Here is an 18,486-nt window from a genome sequence, read left to right as displayed (position 1 = left end):
ACAACCCTCTAAACGAAGGGAGTACTAGGCTCAATCTAACAGATAAACCATACTGTAGGCACAAAATCATGGAGGCCCTCAAAAAAGGGCCTGCAACATGAGGTAATTCTACACCCTGTAGAATATATCACAGCAGCCTTGCAAAGGCCATACATGTGAAACTACATGCTTAATCTGCTTAAGAGACACCCAGATGTGGGGGATTCGCTTACAGGGCGGCCTGTGAAGGCCACACACCTTAAGCAGCTCAACTGCTGATAAAGCAAGAGCCCACAAACATGGGAACTTGTTCTGAGTGAAACCGAGTAATAGCAGCTAAGACTGTAGAGGGCCCACATAAGTCTACCTCAACACATTCCAACAAGCAGTGTACTCAGTAAAAGCACTTTTGACTCTTTAAGCAAGAGGAGTACAAACTTACGGCAACATGCCCTGAAGGAGGCCCAACAGGGCTTGCGACTCCAGAAAACACATACTTCAGCTTGTGGCGGTGTCTAAACTCTAACGGAGCCAAACCAAAAACCAAACTATCCAGTGAGGTTAACTAGTTTAACTCAACCTGAGCTAATTCTTATCCACACGCAAAGTACTCAGTAAAACACTTTTTACTCTTAAAGCAAGAGGAGTACAAACTTCGGGCCCTGAAGGAGGTCTGAGCAGGACCTGCAACTTCAGAAGACAAGGGCATCAGCCAGTGGCAGTCTAAGCTCTAAGGGAGCCAAATCTGAGAACCAAACTACCAAACAGTGAGGTTACCTAGCTTAACTGAGATACACATTCCAACAGGCAATGTACTGAGTAAAAACACCTTTCACCCTTAACCCTCTCGGGTCTGAGGATTTTTGGGGCCCTGGAGAAGTTTTGACATGCCCTGACATTTGTGCTTTTTTCAGTTGTTCATAAACATATTAATGACAAAACTGTCATTACACTGTAATTAGCACAAACTAGGCTACAATAATATGCGAGGAACATGTATGTACATGTTTGTGTTTTTGAAGGAATAACGTTTATGTGTGGTTATTGAAAAAACAAAAAAAAACTTAAGTCACTGAAATAAGGCCAAAAAATATATATTAAATCTGTGTTCACAAGACTTCTGGGCATTGGAGGTTGTAGACTAGAGTTTTTGCTTCAAAATGATGTAAAAATTATCCTGCCTACTCGTTCATATAAAACAATAGAGAGATTTAAATTTTTTAAGACATTTTTTTGTATGCGTGGAGGCGTGAATCTTCATGAATAATGCCGTGATTCACACCTGAGAAGACAAAAGATTCGCATAATGGCCTCTAATGACCTGCATATTAATGAGGCCTTTCAGTCAGGCAGGCTGTGAAAAAACCCTCTGTGATCATGCTAATAACAGGATTAATGTCCGCTCTTGACAAAAAAAACATGATTTTTGTGATCTCATGCATGCATGTATTATTGCACATCATGTGAAGAAAATTTTGTATAGGCCCATGTTAAATTACAGTACCAGTCAAAAGATTGGACACATTTTTAAAAAATAAGTCTTAAGTCTCTAACCAAATAATGGTTTTCTATTTTAATATACTTTAAAATATAATGTATTTCTGTGATGCAAAGCGTCTGATCATTCCTACCTCTATGGCATTTCATATAGGCTAATATATTTGTCATATTATATAGCCTAAATGTTAATGTGCAGCTGACAAACTATACATCATTAAAAAGATCTAAGACTCAAGCTTCACATTTTGACTCTTAAAATCTTATTGATCGTAATTTCTTAATATGCTTAAAAGCATGCACATTTGGAGAAATAATGATGGATTCTCATATGTCAGTTTTCTATACAGAGGAGTAATATTTATTCAATATTTATTGTCATCACTGTGAGCGCCGGATACTGTGTTTTCAATTCATACTTGCAGCCGGAGGGCGCTCTGTACACCTTTAGTCCACAAATGCCTCCTAAAGAAGAACAGGCCATGTGACATTCCAGGAACTAACAGAGGCTTCCAGAGTTCGCTTTAACATACAGATAAACACTTTTCAAGATAAAAAATACATGATTGCGACGATGTATACATGTATTGCCTCAGAATTTGCATCTGAATAGCACTCATTCTGTGGGCGTGGGCGTGGCCGCATTAGAGGATAATGAGCTGAATCACGGACTTCTGACATGGCTCTGTTTTCATACAGATTACATGAACAGAGAATTTTTGTTTTCGATTTGACTTACGATTTAAAACCTGACATCTCAATGTTTCTTTAGACATGAGTCAAATTTTTTTGTGATTAGTATTCACTAACAACTATCTGATTGGATGACAGATCACACATCATGTTTTCTTTATTTTACAAAAAGCACAACATTTTGTTTTTACTCTGAGTGTACACAAATAAAAGAAGATATTTCACAGATTAAAATGGTGTATAACTCTTAATTGTATGTGCAACATTGACGGAGTATTTTGAGTCTCTTTCATACTGATAAGAAAAAAGCACGGTGGTATCGCTGGTGCGACCAGCCGACCCCTACTTCAAATGATCACGGGCATAAACCTGTGGCAGTGCTGGTTTTAAGTGAGCAAACTCTGACTAAACATCTGCCAACAAACTAGATGCAGCTATTTTGCTCTGAAGGAGGCCCATAGAAGAGTTTTCTACTCCAAACAACACAATCAACATCTTGTGGCAGTGTTCAAACTCTAAAGGGTGCTACATAAGAACCAAACTGAAAAGTGAGGTTCACTAAACAAACTCAACCTGAGCTATGCATTCCAACAGGCAATATACCCAGAAAACCACTTTTTACCCTTATCAGAAAGGGGAGTAAAACTTAGTCACCATGCTCTGAAGGAGGCCAGAAAAAGGCCTACAACTACAGAAACAGGTACTAATCTGTGGCAGCAATAGAGTTATTGGGCTTACACTGTGTAGGGCACATTTTTCTGATATTCCCCAAAGCGTGTCAAACGCAGTGTTGAGTTCCCTTTCAAAAGGGAACCCTTTTGTGAGAGACTATGCGCTTTGTAACTTCAGATCGTATACATGCACAAAGAGATACATTACACACTAAAGGAAAAGGAAAACATTTAAAAAGCATCAAATGACCCCTTTAACTGAATTGATTAATAGTGACTTTTATAATCTTGCAAAAGATATTCTGTTGCAAATAAATGTTGTTCTTTTAAACTTTCTATTCATCAAAGAATTCTTCAACAAAAATATGAAGCAGCACAACTCTTTTCAACATTGATAATGTTTCTCAAGCTGCAAATCAGCATTATTATTATTATTATTATTATTATTATTATTATTATTATATTAGAATGATTTCTGAAGGATCATGTGACACTGAAGACTGGAGTCATGATGTTGCAAATGAAAGTTTGAATCACATAGGAATAAACTGATTACAATTTGTAAGTAATCTACCCAGCACTGTATGTATGCAAGAAGTTATAGAGTTATATATATTTATAGAAATGGGTATTAAATACATAATGATTAATAAAAAACATGATGCAATCTTAAATACACAATGATTAATAAAATTATATTATGCACTGCAAAAAATTTTTTAATTAGTCAAAAAAAAAAAAAAACGTTAAAGACAAATCAAGAAGCAACAATGCAACAAATTGCATTTTGAATATTAATGCATTTTGTCTTATTGCACTTGAACATTTTTAACACTTGTTTTTAACTTGTTTATACACTTATTTTAAAGATGCACTGTCTGAAAACAAGTCTTAAGGATGTATGCAGTGTTGCTTCTGGTAAATGCATCTTGTTTTTAAGCATTTTTAGATATTTTAGATATTTTAAATGGAAAATTATATAAAATACTTGTTAAGAATAGTATTTTTGCAGTGTGGGTGGTCTAGTTTGACACATTGAACAGTCGGCAGTAAGAGTTTTGTCTCTCAGTTGACAGTCAGTGATCTGCCTAACATTCCCATTTGCAGTTATCCATCTCTGTCCGTCTTATCGGCAGGGAACGGCATTTTCACCGCCGCTGTCTGTGAATGACAACACCTTCCCCCCGCTGGCATGCTTATTGTGTTTGACAGGCCAGAAAATGCAGTGTGACACACTCACACTGTACTGTATTGTGTTGTGTATTTAACATGTAAATAATCCAGCCATGACGAAGAGCCGCCCGTGGCCATGAAACGCATCAGGGAGATGAAGGTCTTTGGTGTTTTAGCCACATTTATGGAAGTGTGAAACTTGGTTTAACTGTAAAAGGACCGCCTCTGATGTTTGAGATATTCCTTCAAGAGCCCCATTTAGTAGTTGTGCCACATCACTGAGGATGGCAGATTGACACTTCAATGCCCAGCAGGAGACGACAGACGAGAGTTGAACACGCATGCACACAACTATGATAGGGGGCGCTGAATTTCAGCTTCAAATATTTGCAGTCAGGCAGAGTGCTGGATGCCAAAAGGAGATTAAATAAAAAACACTGAAAAGATTTTTTTTTTTTTTTACTTTGGTCTAAACTAAATAAATTGCTGTAATTTTGCTACAAGCAATTTTATTAAGTTTACTCAAGTTAAATTTCTGATTCAAGTATATTTTTAATAATACCTTAACCAATTTATTTTTTTTAGTCAATACAAAACTTTATTTAATGCAGGTCAATATAATACAATTTTTTGCTCTGCTAAAAATTTTACCGTGAACAAAAGCCAAATATGCTTTAATATAAAATAAAAATATTCCCTTAAAATAAAACAAAACCAGTATCAGTAAATGCTTAATTTAGTTGACTTAGTATAAATAAATACAGGAAATATTCTCTTCAAAAGGCCTTAATGTTTATTGTGATGTCATTGTCTTTTTTAAAATATATATCACCTTCTCTGTTGTCAAAAAAACATAAAATGAAAATAAACAAACATAAATAAAAGTGTCAAATGAATTTTGCTGCCAGTTAGGCTAGCCAGTACGCGTTTCACACATCAACACTTGAGGGAAAAAAAAAACATTCTCAATGCGTTGTGGTGGCTGGTGAGGATCCTCATCTTCCTTGATGACAAACACTGCCAATGTACATCTCTCAGGATCTGTTTTAGCTTAATCTTTCTGAACAACCTAATAAAAGACAAAGACAAGACATTTTTATTACAAAGTTATTTTGATAAAATCAGTGCCTAATGAAAAATATGTACACAAAAATTCTCCCAATCAAATCTAGGTCTAGTTATAAAAAAAAAAAATGTAATGACTTGCAAAGTCCAGCAGATACTTGATGTCGACTCTTCCAAATATTTTTCTCATAGCAACTTGACTTTATCACAAGTAAAGCATTGGTACAAGTATTACACTGTGTGCAGAATTATTAGGCAAGCTGATTTTCTGATCATATTTTTTTTCCAAGCACATTTTACCAATTCCAATCCACATCAATCTTAATAACTACTATTAATATTGTTTTTAATCATTTATAAGTGATATATAATTGTTCATGAAGGCTGGAAATGAAAAATGCCTTATATTCAGGTGTGCAGAATTATTAGGCAGGTTTGCTTTTACAGGCAAAATGAGCCAAAAAAAGAGATTTAACTCAGACTGAAAAGTCAAAAATTATTAAATACTCACGAGAAGGACGCAATACTAATGCAATACTAGAATTTGCAAAGTGAAAGCATGACCAAGGGAAAGCAAAATGCTCATGGGGTCAGCGGGGTCATACAAAATCAGGTGGAAAAGAAAAGACACATGTTAACTGCAAAAGATTGAAGAATTAAGGTGAAGAATTAAGTGTGAAACCATCAGGAACCCTTTAGTCTCCAGCGCCACATCATTTTCCAGAACTGCAACCTACCTGGAGTCTCCAGAAGTGCAAGGTGTCAGGATCTCAGAGACTTAGGTTAGCTAAAGAATCCTAAAAAATGACCCGCTCTTAATAATAATCACAAGCTGAAATGTTGTGAAATACATGAAGACTGGGTTTTTATAGGCTTTATAGACAGACAGCTTGAGAGTGACTCCTGAAGGACCAGCACCACATCCTCTTGTACCACTGTTTGAAGAATTTATCTTCCAAAATCTGGCAGTAAGGTGTGGGAGTTTACTTTTAGTCCCTCTCTTATCCTGAAATGTCCGTCTTGCAGAGATGGACTAAAAATGATCTTCCAAAACTTACTGCCAGATTCTGGAAGATAAATTCTTCAAACAGTGGTAAAAGAGGATGTGGTGCTGGTCCTTCAGGAGTCAACTCTCAATCTGTCTGTCTATAAGGCCTATAAAAACCCAGTCTTCATGTATTTTATAACACTTCAGCTTGTGATTCTTATTAAGAGCGGGTCATTTTTTAGGATTCTTTAGCTAACCAAACTAAGTCTCTGAGACACCTTGCACTTCTGGAGACTCCAGGTAGGTTGCAGTTCTGGAAAATGGTGGCACTGGAGACTAAAAGGTTCCTGATGGTTTCACACTTAACTCTTCACCTTAATTCTTAACTCTTTTGCAGTTAACATGTGTCTTTTCTTTTCCACCTGTTTTTGTATGACCCCGCTGACCCAATGAGCATTTTGCTGTCCATTGGTCATGCTTTAACTTTGCAATTTCTAGTATTGCATTAGTATTGCGTCCTTCTCGTGAGTATTTAATCATTTTTGACTTTTCAGTCTAAGTTAAATCTCTTTTTGGCTCATTTTGCCTGTAAAAGCAAACCTGCCTAATAATTCTGCACACCTGAATATAAGGCATTTTTCATTTCCAGCCTTCATGAACAATTATATATCACTTATAAATGATTAAAAACATTATTAATAGTAGTTATTAAGATTGATGTGGATTGAAATTGGTAAAATGTGTTTGGAAAAAAAATATGATCAGAAAGTTAGCTTGCCTAATAATTCTGCACACAGTGTATATAACATCGATCTTCAAAAAGTTATAACATGCTGTGACCAAAAATATTAAATAGTTTAATGCATGGACAGATGTATGAGATTTAGGCAAATGTACATATATTTACGAGTATTTTTTAAATGACCTGAGACCACGTTTATAAGCTTAAAGGTTAAAAAAATGGTGATTACTGCAAAACTTACCAGATACTCCTTGATAAGTTTGTCCACATCTTCCCCAAGGTACACAATAAGGCATTTCAGCAGACATTCCCTTTTTAATTCACCTCGAGGCTCTAGGTGAGAACATACACATAATGCATTATTATGCAGTCCAACTTTGCATTTTCACTGATGAAAACAATACACAATGCACACAATTACAATAAATGCTGTAGAAGTATTGTTCATTGTTAGTTCATGTTAATTAATGTAGTTAACTTTTGTTTAACAAATTAAACCTTATTGTTAAGTGTTACCAAATAATCCATCTCTGTGAGTCCATATAATGCAAGTGGATTGGCACCTTAAAGTTGATGCTTCAACAGTGAAATAAGCGAATTGTGAAACTCACACGAAAGTCAGTCCTCTTTTTCCGCATCACTTCTCGTGTGAGCTTCAGAATGCACTTGTGTCACGCTTCCCGACGATCTCATTAAACTGTGTATAACCATTGACTGGAAGTGAACATTATAAATTTAAAAAGTTTAAAATATTAGTTTTTTTCTTACACACACCTGTTGTTTTAGTTCAGAACACATTGATTCATCAACTCGCGTCATATGAGTTACCGTTGTTCACATTGTGTAGGTTTTTGAAGTGTCAACTTTAAGGGTCCCGTACACTTGCGTTATATGGAATGACAGAAATGGAATATTTTTCTAAAAATCTTAGTTTGAACATCTGAAGAACGAAAGTCAAATACATCTGAGACAGCTTGAGAATGAGTACATGATAAGAGAATTTTCATTTTTGGGAGAAATTTCCTTTTACTATTAAATAATATATTAAATATATTAAACTGTAATATATTAAAGAAACTAACCTCATATTTGCATGTATTGCTTTGGAATCATCATTCATCTCTCCCCATCTGCATAATTACACCAGCAGTTGTCTGTAGTATGATGGTGCAGATAAAAACAACTCTTAATACATAAATCTTTAAGAAATGCTTAATATCTTAATATACAAGATTAAAAACACTTACCATTGTCATGTGACTCGATTACAAAATTTCCAAATCGTGAAAAATCATTTTAAAATATCTCTTTCCTAAAAAAGACAATGAGAGCATTACAATGATTAGCATTATATTTAAAAAATAAATTATAAAATAATAATAAAAGTAAAAGCATAGACAAGTAAAACAGACAGTAAAACGCAAACAATGCACAAAAAAACATCTATTTACTTTACGGTTTAAACATTCACTGTGATAGAATTGTTATTATTATTTTTTAAGGGATTCAATTGAACTTTTTTCTTTGGTAATTGACATACAAACCACAAATGCTGTTTATTGAGCTGTAACGTGCATTAAACCCAGGACATTCCTTTAAATTATAAATATATTATTTTTTGCAATAATGGTAGGGTAGGTCATTTTCAGAGAGGCTAGCAATAGCAAGCTAGCATAAGATCCCACCCTCCCTTCAGAGCATCTCCAAAGCCATGCCTCTTCCAAAACACATAAACGTGTGAAGCAGGGAGCAAACAAAAATGTCACGAAAGACGCATAAATGATCGTAAACAACTTAAAGAGCATTGACCAGTAGGGGTGTAACGGTACACAAACATGACGGTTTAGTACGTACCTCGACAATTAACATTATAATTAACATTTTTTTTAAGGATTAAAAAAATCAAAGCACTTAAGGCTGGATTTGCATTAACTTCTAAATCTAATTATACAATTATTTTTGAAATATAATCATTTACACAATTACTGTCATAACTTGTTTTCATGACAGATTTATTTAAACATTAAATAATTCACACATTACTAACCGGTAAAGTAAATATAATTAATATAATGAATATATTTACTAATATATATGATGAATATACTAAAATATAAGGAATATATAAGCTAATATAGTGCATATATTTAGTGAAATGCTCCTCTCTTGAGAACTCTCCTCTATTTTCTCTAGTGAACTAGCATGCTGTGGTAAATTACTTGCCTGAGGTAAATATACTATGTGAGATATTATTCTCAAGTTGTTTTATTGATGTCTTTCTGCTGTTGAAACACTGGTTGAGAGATTACGCATATCTAGATCAAAGCCACTGGAAGGAAAGCCTGCAACCTTTAGCCAAAAACGTGTAACGGCTAATGCTAACGCTCCGCCTCTGGCGGTACGCAGGGAAGGAGACCAGAGGCCGTTTTTTGAATGGATGTCAATGGATGAGAGGCTTCACTATGCTGATTAAACAGCTTTTGTGGGGAAATAGCTAATCATTTAATTAATCCACAGCCTGTTCACTAATCTTCAGCATGTTTTACACTAAGCAATACTTTCATTGGGAACTATATGTAGATTTTAGCTTAATAAAAATGTATTTTTTTAAGAGAAGGCGGACTACGGAATGTTGCGACAGGTAGGACTCATTTACGGCATTACCAACAGCAAATGTGCCGCATTACTGTTTAACAGATAGAACAATAGATGTTGTGTAAAAGCCACTGGAAGGCAAGCCTGCAACCTTTAGCCAAAAAAGCGCTAATGCTAAGCCTCCAGCTGTGGCGGTACACAGGGAAGGAGTTTTGAACGGCGGGCACTGATGTCACTGCCATTACACAATAGGCTGAGAGAAGCCCCACGTGATTAAGTTACGCTTTCTCCAATGATAAGAGATATAGACCCTCTCATCTTCCTATAATATACAGTCTCTGTCTAGATCATCTGTTCTTCTTCTTCATCTTCTTCTGCTCTTTTTCCTGTTGTGGCAGTTAGCAAACAGTGTTGCATTACTGCGCATGCCCCCTTCTGGATTGGAGTGTGAATCATCTGTGACTGACTGTATTCTTCGTCTAACTGCATAAACCGAACTCTGACATTCGTACTGTACAGTTGGGGATGAATACATGTACCGTTACACCCCTACTGACCTGTACCATCTGACTGCTGCAGATTTATTTCGGGATTGATAGTGTTGCCATTGAAACATAAATTTGAGTCACAAACTGCTCTGAGTATAACGTCATGGGTTTCCATCTCTTACAAATTACAGTAGTTATGGCTTGAACGCAGCATAAGCTTGTTGTTTTAGTTCAGGAGGAACTGTAAAAGGTGGCTGCTGTTTCGGTTGCAGTGCTCGTGACTGGCATCTGTCTTAACTCTGCATAGCATGAAACATGCTGATGACATATGATGTCTGCATGAACAGAGTGCGTGAGCATATGTAAAAACATATGTTGACAGGCAGGTAGGACATCCTATTTTATCCCTTGGTCCGAGGGATACAATAGGATGTCCTTCCTGCCTGTCAACTGGACAAACATGTCAATGATTGGACAAACATTGTATGGTCCTACAACTGCCACAGAAGATATAAATAGATTAAGACCACTCAACTTAGTGATTGCTATCAGGATGTGAAGAGATTTTTAACCAGCATAACAAAACAATTTTTTTAAAGCAAATCACCTACCCTGCCTTTAAGATGAGAATGCTATTTATTTATTCATTCATTTCTTTAATCATTCATTAATTTATTTATTAGCTTTTATTGATTTATTAACAGACAGAAAATGTCAAAATGTAAAGAATTTCATTTTCTTTAAGCCATAATAGCCACTCACTGGCCACTTTATGTGGTACACCTTGCTAGTAGCGGGTTGGACCGGGTTTTGCCTTCAGAACTGCCTTTATTCTCCTTGGCATAAATTCAACAAGGTGCTGGAAACATTGCTCAGAGATTTTGGTCAATATTGACATGATAGCATCATGCAGTTGCTGCAGATTTGTTGGCTGCACATCCATGATCCCATTTCACCACATCCCAAAGGTGCTCTACTAGACTGAGATCTGGTGGCTGTGGAGGCCATTTGAGTATAGTGAACTCATTGTCATGTTAAAGAAACCAGTTTGAGATGATTTGAGCTTTGTGACATGGTGCATTATCCTGCTAGAAGTGGAGTGCATTGTGGTCAAGTGGATGGAAATTGTCAGCAACAGGTACTATACTCAGGTAGACTGTGGCATTTAAACAATGCTCAGTTAATACTAAGTGTGCCAAGAAAATATCCAACACACCATTACACCACCAGCAGCCTGAACCGCTGGCAGGATGGATCCATGCTTTCATGTTGTTTATGCCAAATTCTGACCCTACCATCTGAATGTCGCAGCAGAAATCAAGACTCATCAGACCAGGCAACTTTTTTCCAATCTTCTATTGTCTAGTTTGGGTGAGCCCGTGAAAATTGTAGCCTTAGTTTCCTGTCCATAGCTGACAGGAGTGGCACAGGTGTGTCTTCTGCTGCTGTAGCCCATCTGCTTCAAGGTTCGACATGTTGTGTGTTCAGAAATGCTCTTCTGCAGCTCTCGGTTGTAACGAGTGCTTATTTGAGTTACTGTTGCCTTTCTTCAGTCTGGCCATTCTCCTCTGACCTCTGGCATCACCAAGGCATTTTTGCCCAGAGAACTGCCGCTCACTGGATATTTTCTTTTTTTCAGACCATTGTCTGTAAACCCTAGGGATGGTTGTGCGTGAAAATCCTAGTAGATCTGCAGTTTATGAAATACTCGGAGTCAGACCAGCTTGTCTGGCGCCAACAACAACAATGCCATGTTCAAAGTCACTTAAATCACCTTTCTTCCTAATTCTGATGCTCAGTTTGAACTTCAGCAGATCATATTGACCATGTCTAATGCGCAATGAGTTGCTGCCATGTGATTTGAACAGGTGGTACATATAACTTATTTACCCAAAATAAAACAAATTTCTATTTATGTATGTATGTTATTGTGGGCTGAAATATGACCCGGTTCTTAACAGGTTTTTGTGAGATTTACCCTAGGACTGTGGTTATCTCCTCATATTTGTCTTGTACTTAGGGCACAGCTTAGCTTTGGTATATTAAGTGAGATCAAATATTTTTTTTTGTTTAGTGTTCAGTGTTGCCCATTGCACATGGATCTGCATGCATGCTTCTATGTCTGACCATTATTTGTTAAGCTTCCCTCCTCCTTTCTCTGTTTTTTACATTATCCGTAATATCTCTTCTTCCCAGGAGGTCTCACTCCAAATCTGAAAAGGCTCAAGATTTAATTAGCTCAAAGTTATCACGTCTCTCTTCAGCGGCTGAGGTTGAACTCACAGCTGCTGGGTTGAATGTGAATTCAATTAAATTATTTGCCACTCATCAATTATTTATGTGTTTTCTCCTGCTTGATTACTTAAATCAAAGAAGTTAACCGCATTCATGCCAGCATAATGTGCTGGAACAGGGCTATTGATTTACAATTGGACAGTCAACAGAATGACCCCAGCTGTTACTCTTATATTTGTATATTGTTGAAATTAATATCTGTTCAGGTGCCTTTCTCACTGAATGAAATGTAATAAACCAATAAGAACTGCTTGTCTCTGCTGTAAAATGTGCTTTGTAATCTTGCTTATAAGTTGATTTGAGGTGTGATGCATTTAGAATCGCGTGAAGTCAACATAAAATCAATTGACCTTATTTACTTTAATATGCGTTTCTGGTCTTATTTTGAATGATTCACAGAGGGAAGAAATCATCATCATAATATTTCATAAAAATAATAAAACTGCTTCTAGCCACAGCTTGCATGCAAGATGCAAGTACGTTATGTTGCACTAGTAACACAATAGCACACATTAACTCATGCATTCACATTTGCATTTTTACATGCTGGATGTTCCTGACCTTATGGACTTAAAATTGATTAGTGGTGACTTGTGTTTTTTTCTGCCATTGTCCAGATAACAAATATGCCCCGGCTGTGACTCTTAATGGAAACATCTTCATCCTTGGAGGAGCATACGCCAGAGCCACAACCATCTACGACCCCAAGAAAGGAAATATCAAAGCAGGACCCAACATGAACCACTCCAGACAGTTCTGCAGGTAAGGCCAGCATGTTAACCACAAATGAGTGCAGACCATCATCTGTCCCTGGAGAAAACTTGGTTTTAGAGTTTTTGCAGCTCTAAGAAAGTAAGTTATTATTTGGCTACTTAAACCATTCTTGTGCATTGATGGTTCTTTAAATACAGCTGAATATAGGTTTACTGCACAAGTCTGCCCTGGTTAGTTGTGCATCACTATTACTATTTATCATACTTCTTACTTCTTTGTACTTCATACTACTTAAAGCTGCTGTCCGCAATTTTTGGCCCTCTAGCGGTTAATAAACAGAACTGCATGCGTCTTGCGGAAGAACATTCTAGCCGGAGCTACTTTTCTCCGTGTATGTCTATGGCGAGTCACGCAGTTACTGTGATACTCTGCGGCGAGTCCTACCAGTCCGGTCTGAAATAGTCCGAACATAAACACTTATTATAAGTGTACCATAATGATTCAGGATAAGACAAAAACACGGTTGATGGATGGAAAATGGATTCATGTTGTATATTCTCATCATATAATTTTTGTAAATTTTTAACACAAAAAAAGTTGCGGACTGCAGCTTTAATTATTGAACTTTTGCACTTTTACAAAGTGATGCACATCAATCAAATAAATGTAACCTTACCACACTAATTACTGCACTGTCTGATTTAAAGCATGCAGAATGGTATATCTGTTGAGTTGTAAATGATGAAAATAACCATCATTTTAACCCTTCCTGATAAATTTAGCACTGCAGACATCAATGATAGCTTTAACTTGTCAATGCTGGTAAATGACCATGCATGCAGAATAATCCATGGCCAGCTGTGCATTAAACAATTTGAATGCGCTATGCGGAGGTAACCACCCTCCACTTCACGTCAGGCAGTTCTTTGTCTCCATGTCGTGCATTAAAATTGTTGAATGCACAGATAGTGGTGGATTATCCCTTTTATATATAGTATGCAACTCCAGCTGTCTAAAAAGCATTTCTCTTTAGGTTTTAGTGCTTTGACAGTCATTTTTATTGTTATTGTCGTTATTCATTTAGCAACATATTCATGTAAATTTGTTGCAGTTGCTTTCAAATATTCCAAAAAATGCAATTTTCACCACATAACTGCTAATGTTAATGAAGAAAATTAGCATTAACAACCATCATCAAGTAAGATGGATCAAGCTGAGAAAAGCACATTGTTAAAGTGATGTGTTCCAGTTTACAAAAAAAAAAAAAAAAAGTCTGCCCGGTTTGCTCCTAAGACTTTATTCGGTGTCCCTCAGGGTCGTGCTTTGGGCCCGAAATGCTTTCACTGCTGATTGGTATTCACAGCAGAGGCAGTAATTAGCTCAGCAGCAGATAAAGCACGAATGAGCCGCCGAACAATCACTAGTGCATCATGTCCCCCCAAAGCACACACAGGCACCTTTTATGCTTCTGCTGTGTATTTGCGATACAAATATTTTTTCCAGAAACAACATGTCAGTTACAGTCACACTCGCATGAGTTTCCGAATTAACATTTTGAAACCTGTCAAGGGCTTGAAATAAATACGGCCCAAAGAGAAGATTAGGAGGTAGATGATTCGTCTCATCCATCAGTTAGACAGTTTGACAATGCAAAGCCTTTATGTAAGATGGCAAATGGGAACATAATCTTTATCATTACGCTTATGTATGTGGTAAGAAATCCAGAAATTTGTTTTCGAATAACTAGGGTCAAGAATCTGAGAGAATTAATCTGTTCTGGTGCCATTTTCACAACTCAAACACTGCAAACACAGTATTTTAGCACTTTGTTCTGTCCACATCTAAAACTGAACCAAGAATTTGCATTAAGACAAGCACGATTTTCCCTTTAAATTTGTCAATTGGTTGTGTGCTCTGCTTCAAAGTGTTTTTTGTGGCAGCCGAACCCCTTTAACCTAAAAGATTTACTTGAAATACCCTTGAGATTGTTAATATACACATATTCACGGTTCTCTGATGTTTATTATTAGTTACATGACATGCAGGTAAACAAATGAAATATTTAATTTTTTTTGTTGTTGTTTTTAATTTAAAAGTTTTTTTTTCTTTCATTTTACATTATGATATAATTATCAGCTTTTCATCAACAAAGAACCTGCAGTTCCATCACAAACCCTAATTTGGGACACAATATGTTATGTTTAATGCACTTAATGTGGTTGATAACAAATAATGGAATATATTTTTCTTCATCTTTGTACTTTTATACCAGTGTGGTACAAAATAATCCTATTCAAATCTATGTGATATGTAATCAAAAATAGCCAGAATGCAATACCTAAAATGTGTAAAATAATAAAGTAGATTGTTACTAACTACTATTATTGTTATGTAATTTGTAATCAGTTAACAGACTACAGTTTGTAAATAAAACAAAGATTATTGGAGTATATTTTCCAAGAAAATACTATTTCAGTGTTTCTCCTTCAAAGTTTCACACTTTGTAATTATTGTGAAATTACAAAGTATTGTGAAATATTGTGAAATGTTTTATATTATATGTATTTTATATATCATTTTAAAATTATTATTATTATAATTATTTTATTATTCCCCCAGTCAGGTTCTATGCGGATCTTTTATTTGTTTTTGTTAATCAAAGTGAAAATCAATTTGTGAAAAAGAAAGAAAGAAAGAAAGAAAGAAAGAAAGAAAGAAAGAAAGAAACTAAACCAGTTCTCAAATAACGTGTTTTCCAGTGCGGTGGTCCTGGATGGGAAGATCTATGCGACCGGTGGCATCGTGAGCAGCGAGGGCCCTGCGCTGGGAACCATGGAGGCCTTCGACCCCTGTGCCAACATGTGGACGCTGCAGCAGAGCCTGCCTTGCCCACTCTTTAGACACGGCTGCGTGGTTATTAAGAAGTACATTCAGAGCGGGTGACGCTGACGCAGGCGAACACGACCTCACCGCCTCTAGCACACCGGACACCCACTTTCCACATGCCCAGGATTATGTGCTGATACAGAAGCCTCGCTCACTTTCTGACACCCACTCAGATGAAGCTAATCTTCTCTGCCGGGTACAAACAGGCCTTCATGTAATATAGCGCACCTGACAGAGCTGTCGTTGATGTGTTTCGTGGCTCTAGCCTTAATGCTCTGTGGCCATTGGGACTGAACCATTTTACCTTTCTACATAATTCCTTTTTATCTGTTTATAAATTTCTGTAGCATATTTTGCATTGCTACCATTTTAATTGTTTGCATAATGTTTGTTTCTTTTTTCTTTGAGCAATACTGTAAAATGACACCATTTGGTTTCGTTAACTCGTGTAATGGTTCACTCAGTTGTATCACTATTTCATCATATCCGATTCACAAGCAATTTTTAATAAAGTAGGGGAGCAAAGGGATAAAGTGCTTCTCTAAAAGTGCACTAAAACCTCATTTGACCCTTTGATAAGCTCCGCCTGCCTTAGTTACTGTTGCTCACTCAGACAAACTTGACAAGAATGGTGCAATTGTTAGTAAAATGAGCTGGTAAAATGGATTGGATATTATTCTTACGCGGGCTGGAATGAAGCGTGACATTGCAGAGGATCTGTTATCTGCCGTTTGGATTCGAAACTGATAAATTACGCAGTAACGTGATTAAAAACTGCAGAGACTGTGAACAGAGACTGCCAAATGCTTCTCACAGTCACTGAAAAGAGAAAAGCAATTACAGCTGATCACATTAGTGTAAGTGAACAGAACTGCTTTCGCCAATATGACCGGAATCAATATATGAAATGACATTTAAGTTAGAAACATGCAGTTATATTGGAGCAGCGATACACTGAAAAAAAAAAAAAACATGATTCATGATTAGTATTTTGACTTGTTTTCCAGTTTAAATAATTACAAATCTTTGAAACCAGATAAATTCACTAAAGAAGCAAAATCTGCCAGTGACAGACAGAACACATATATTTACATATATTCAAATGTAATATCTTATTCAGTGTTGCTTCTTAAGTAGATTTATCTTGTTTTCAGGTTTATTGGATATGACTTTTAAACAAGCAAAAAATAAATAAATCTGAATTAAAAACTTTATTTTTGGCAGTTTTTTTTTCATTCCCATGTTGATTTGGGAATAAGAGCTTTATTTATTATTTAATGATTTGAAAGTGCATTTAAAAATTCGAACAATTACATTAGAATGGAACCAAAGCTTGTCTGATAATATGGTACATATGACAACAGTTGCTAAGGTAGAGCTGGCGAGGGGTCAATTAAAACCAGGCCTGGAGAGAATCTGTTTTTAGGGAAGGTGGGGAATCTGTGGAATGAATGCAAACAAGTCCTCCACTTCAACCACCTGGCTCCATTATACTTTAAAAAATGTAGGTGTATGTGAGGCAGATTCTATCTGAGCCTGATTATAACTCACATGTGCACAAGTTTAACTTGATATTAGTTTTATAATAAGATATGAGTCAAACACAGAAGAGTATATTTATATGAGATGTGTAAAGACCTTCCCTTAACAGGAGAAGATGGCTTTTGAGTCTCTGCTCTTTCTAACACCATCCACCATAAGACCTTTAATTGGGGGCATCTTGGACCGGAAGGTGAAGGTGAAGGTGGGCTTGATCACCTTGAAATGGGCTGATATGGCATTTGTAGCTTGATTTTTTTTTTTTTTTCTTTTCTTTTTTTTTTTCTTTTCTTTTCTTTTCTTTTCTTTGGAACGTTTCACTCTTTTCTTGCACGCAGCCAAAGCACAAAATATTTGAGACTCGGAGAGAGAACAGGAAGTGTTTGCCTTCATTTCCTCTGCATTGCCAAACCACCAAGTGGTGAAACACGCTGTCTGACAGGGAGGACGATTCTCTGTACACGAAAGAAAAGTTTATTTTAGGAACTTTACATGTAAAACTGTTTCTAGACAAAATGTATAGTATGTTAAAGAAATGTTATGTACAAAACACAAGCTGTTATCGTTTGAATTAATGATTGTGTTTCATCATTAATTAAAACAATAACATATTCGAAATACAATGTGCATTCGTAATGAAAATCACTGGTCTGATTTATTTTGACTATATAAGAGAGCAAATAAGCATTGTGAGATTTGGGAATCAAGGTATGCTGTTACTTTATGTGATGATACTTACAATTTACACCTGTTTGATGATAAAACAGATGAAGATCCTACAGACGCATGTCGAATAAGGCCATATCTAGAGACCGAAATATCACAGTGGACTCATTTCAGACGATACACACTTTGCAACCACTCAAGGTTGCGTTTCCTGTAGAACGACCAAGCGGCAACCTCCCCCTTTCTCTCGTGAAGCCAATACGGAAGTAACTTAAACTGCGATTCATCGACTGGCCGCTAGGGACAGGCTTCAAAAGAGAGCAGAATCTCATAGAGTCCCATGTTAAATTGGCCAAGTTTATAGCAGAAAAAAACATGTTTACAAGTTGGTTCAAATTGTGGTTTTGGTCTATACTGCTATTTTTGCCCTTCATGACAACTCTGAGGGGGGTGAATTTTTTTTATAACTTATCCGTTTAAATTATATTAAGCCTT

At 36.3% G+C, this 18,486-nt stretch overlaps 1 protein-coding gene across 4 annotated transcripts in view; it reads left to right on the top strand.

The window, feature by feature from the left end:
* Positions 1 to 17,967, top strand: part of LOC125268434 (kelch-like protein 29) — a 236,254-nt gene extending 218,287 nt beyond the window's left edge. For all 4 annotated transcript variants that reach the window (XM_048190629.1, XM_048190626.1, XM_048190628.1 and 1 more), the window contains 2 exons: positions 12,804 to 12,948; positions 15,660 to 17,967. In XM_048190629.1, coding sequence (XP_048046586.1) covers positions 12,804 to 12,948; positions 15,660 to 15,843 — 329 coding nt within the window. In that variant the 3' untranslated portion in view covers positions 15,844 to 17,967. The remainder of the gene's footprint in view (positions 1 to 12,803; positions 12,949 to 15,659) is intronic.
* Positions 17,968 to 18,486: the final 519 nt, after the last annotated feature.

The sequence above is a fragment of the Megalobrama amblycephala genome, linkage group LG5 (assembly GCF_018812025.1).
Source record: "Megalobrama amblycephala isolate DHTTF-2021 linkage group LG5, ASM1881202v1, whole genome shotgun sequence".
NCBI classification, from domain to species: Eukaryota; Metazoa; Chordata; class Actinopteri; order Cypriniformes; family Xenocyprididae; genus Megalobrama; species Megalobrama amblycephala.
The sequence above is the reverse complement of the archived record's forward strand: the minus strand, read 5'-3'. Positions and strand labels throughout refer to the sequence as shown.